Raw genomic sequence first — 2500 nt, forward strand, 5'->3', positions numbered from 1 at the left:
TGATGTCTATATGCAGATTACATAGGCCACATTCACCATGGGTCGAGAAAATACCACAGGATGTGAGGGAGGAAACATATAATCTTATGTATCATAAATATTATAAATCTTTTACGTCTGAATATTAGATGAACAGAAACAAGCCATTGTAAAAACTTGTATCTGCGTAGCTGCATAGGCTATCCATAATTCACTTTGTTCTCTGAAATGCCAACAGCCTTGAGGAAGTCAGACAGTCTATTGACCGCCACTTCCTGTGTGTGATTGGCTACCACCAAAGGAAGTCTGACCTGTCCTTCAGTTAATGCATCACCCTCAACCGCCCGGGAGCATTTGATCTGGGGAAAGGCTGAAGATAAGAGTGAGAGGGGGATAGAGAGGAAGAGAGAGAGAGGGAGAGGGAGTGAGACAGAGTATTAGAGACAGAGAGATAGATAGAAAGGGTTAGAGACAGAGACACAGAGAGAAGTAGGGTGAGAGAGAGGGAGATACTCGTCCTTCTCCTCTCTACTGTGGCGTCTATGGTGTCTGCAAAAGCTGAATAATTGATCTCAGGTAATTATACTCAGGCTATGCATTAGTCATCCTGCGCTACGGCACACACGGTATGCTGTAAAGGGCTCGTCTGTCCATCCGTCTGTCCGTCGGAGCTTGCGTAAGACTCTTCTCTGGTTTCTTGTAGAGGGAGCACAGGGGAGACCACAAATGCCAAACTCTCTGGACTGCTGCCACTGCAGGGTGCAGGTTTTAGGGACACGGGAACGGTCTCAGTCTCACGGGAACGGTCTCAGTCTCACGGGAACGGTCTCAGTCTCACGGGAACAGTCTCAATCTCAACACTGATGGCCTCTGCGTTTTTTTAGCTGATGGCCAGATCAGCAGTCTGTAGGTATTTCAGAGGTGATGGCTCAGTCTGGGCTCCAGCTGCCTGTCTCTGTCTGTCTCGTCTGATTACCCTGGCTGCTTGTCAGTGTCTCTGGTGAAACTAAATTATTCACCTTCTTTCTCGCTTCAGAAAAAAAAAAGAAAAAAACTTTAACGGAGAGCTAAATGAACAGACTTGAGGGGATGAAGGTCAGTGAAAGAACAGACAAAATGACAAGCATGGGCAGTGAGTCAGAGGACTGCGGCTGTGGCTTGTACTCTAATGACTAAAAGCCCCTTCTGTGTAGAAACACCATGGGCATGTTCACAACGATCTATTCAAATACTATTCCCTATTTAGAAACATATCAAAGGGAAAGGAAAAGGGAAATGGACTGCACTGCATTTATATAGTGATTTATATATAGAGCCTTTCTGCTCCTCCAAACACTTCTCCCTCCCACTTCAGCCTCACATTCACCCATTCACCCACACACTCATACTCTGATGGTGGGGTCATGCAAGTTTGGGGCGAAGAGTCCTGCTGAAGGACACTTTGTGTGCAAACTAGCAACCGTCTCTACCTCCAGAGCCACCACCTCAACTTCAGAAACTCTTCAGCAGGTACTGACGCACCAGTGTGGCCAGTGAATGCCAAGTGCGGTCTCTGTAACTGGACTGTACTGGACTGTTACCTTGCTCTCGCTGCTGGTCCCTCTGCTCCATGGACACCAGGGCAGAGAAGTGGGCCTGGTCGTAGGCCAACACCAGCGGGGAACAGTGGCAGCGGTTGGGGGGCACCTCCAGGGGCAGGTACAGACCTCCGAAGGGGATGGGTGCAAACGCTGAAACACAGGGATGAGACTCCTGTCAGTCACACACAGATACAGCTGAAGAGATGAGACTCCTGTCTGTCAGGATCTGGCCCGGACCGTTGGGTTTGTGCCACCCTGGTGGCCATTTTGTGTATTGTCCTGTGTTTGTTTTTGCCTGTTCCCCATGTGCTTTGTGTTACCTGCCTGTCACTTGTCTTTGTCTCCGCCCCATCTCCTTATTTGGTCTGTGCTTCCTGTCTTGTTTGTTTTCCCTCCATTTCTGCCTCCTCACCTGTTCCCTGTTATTGTCTCGTTGGTTTCGTCCAGTCCTCTGTCTCTCTGTTAATTGGTCTGTGTATTTCTACCCTCCTGTTTCTCTGTTCCTTGTCGGATCGTCTCTCTGTTTGTCTAGTCAAAGTAAGTAAGAAATTCTTTAAATGTAAAGTTTGTGTTTAAAATAAATTCTGTTTTGTCTGCCTGGTTGAGTCTTGCACTTGGGTCCTCCTGCACAATCCTGACACTGTCAGTCACACACAGATACAGTTGAAGAGATGAGACTCCTGTCAGTCACACACAGATACATCTGAAGAGATGAGACTCCTGTCAGTCACACACAGATACTGTACATCTGAAGAGATGAGACTCCTGTCAGTCACACACAGATACAGCTGAAGAGATGAGACTCCTGTCAGTCCATTACTATCATTCGTCTGTTACACCATTTCCTGAGTTAAGATTACAATCTGAAGTACAACTTCAGGTGTGTGTGTGTGTTCATATAACCATGCAATAACCATGTGTGTAACAATCTCAACCATTGT

General features: G+C 47.1%; 1 protein-coding gene across 1 annotated transcript in view; it reads right to left on the minus strand.

Moving 5' to 3' along the window:
- Nucleotides 1-2500, minus strand: part of otud7a (OTU deubiquitinase 7A) — a 102967-nt gene that overhangs the window by 17008 nt on the left and 83459 nt on the right. The window contains 1 exon segment of the mRNA XM_048256726.1: nucleotides 1560-1709. Within this exon segment, the coding sequence (XP_048112683.1) occupies nucleotides 1560-1709 (150 nt within the window).

This window comes from Alosa alosa, chromosome 11 (assembly GCF_017589495.1).
Source record: "Alosa alosa isolate M-15738 ecotype Scorff River chromosome 11, AALO_Geno_1.1, whole genome shotgun sequence".
Classification (NCBI taxonomy): Eukaryota; Metazoa; Chordata; class Actinopteri; order Clupeiformes; family Clupeidae; genus Alosa; species Alosa alosa.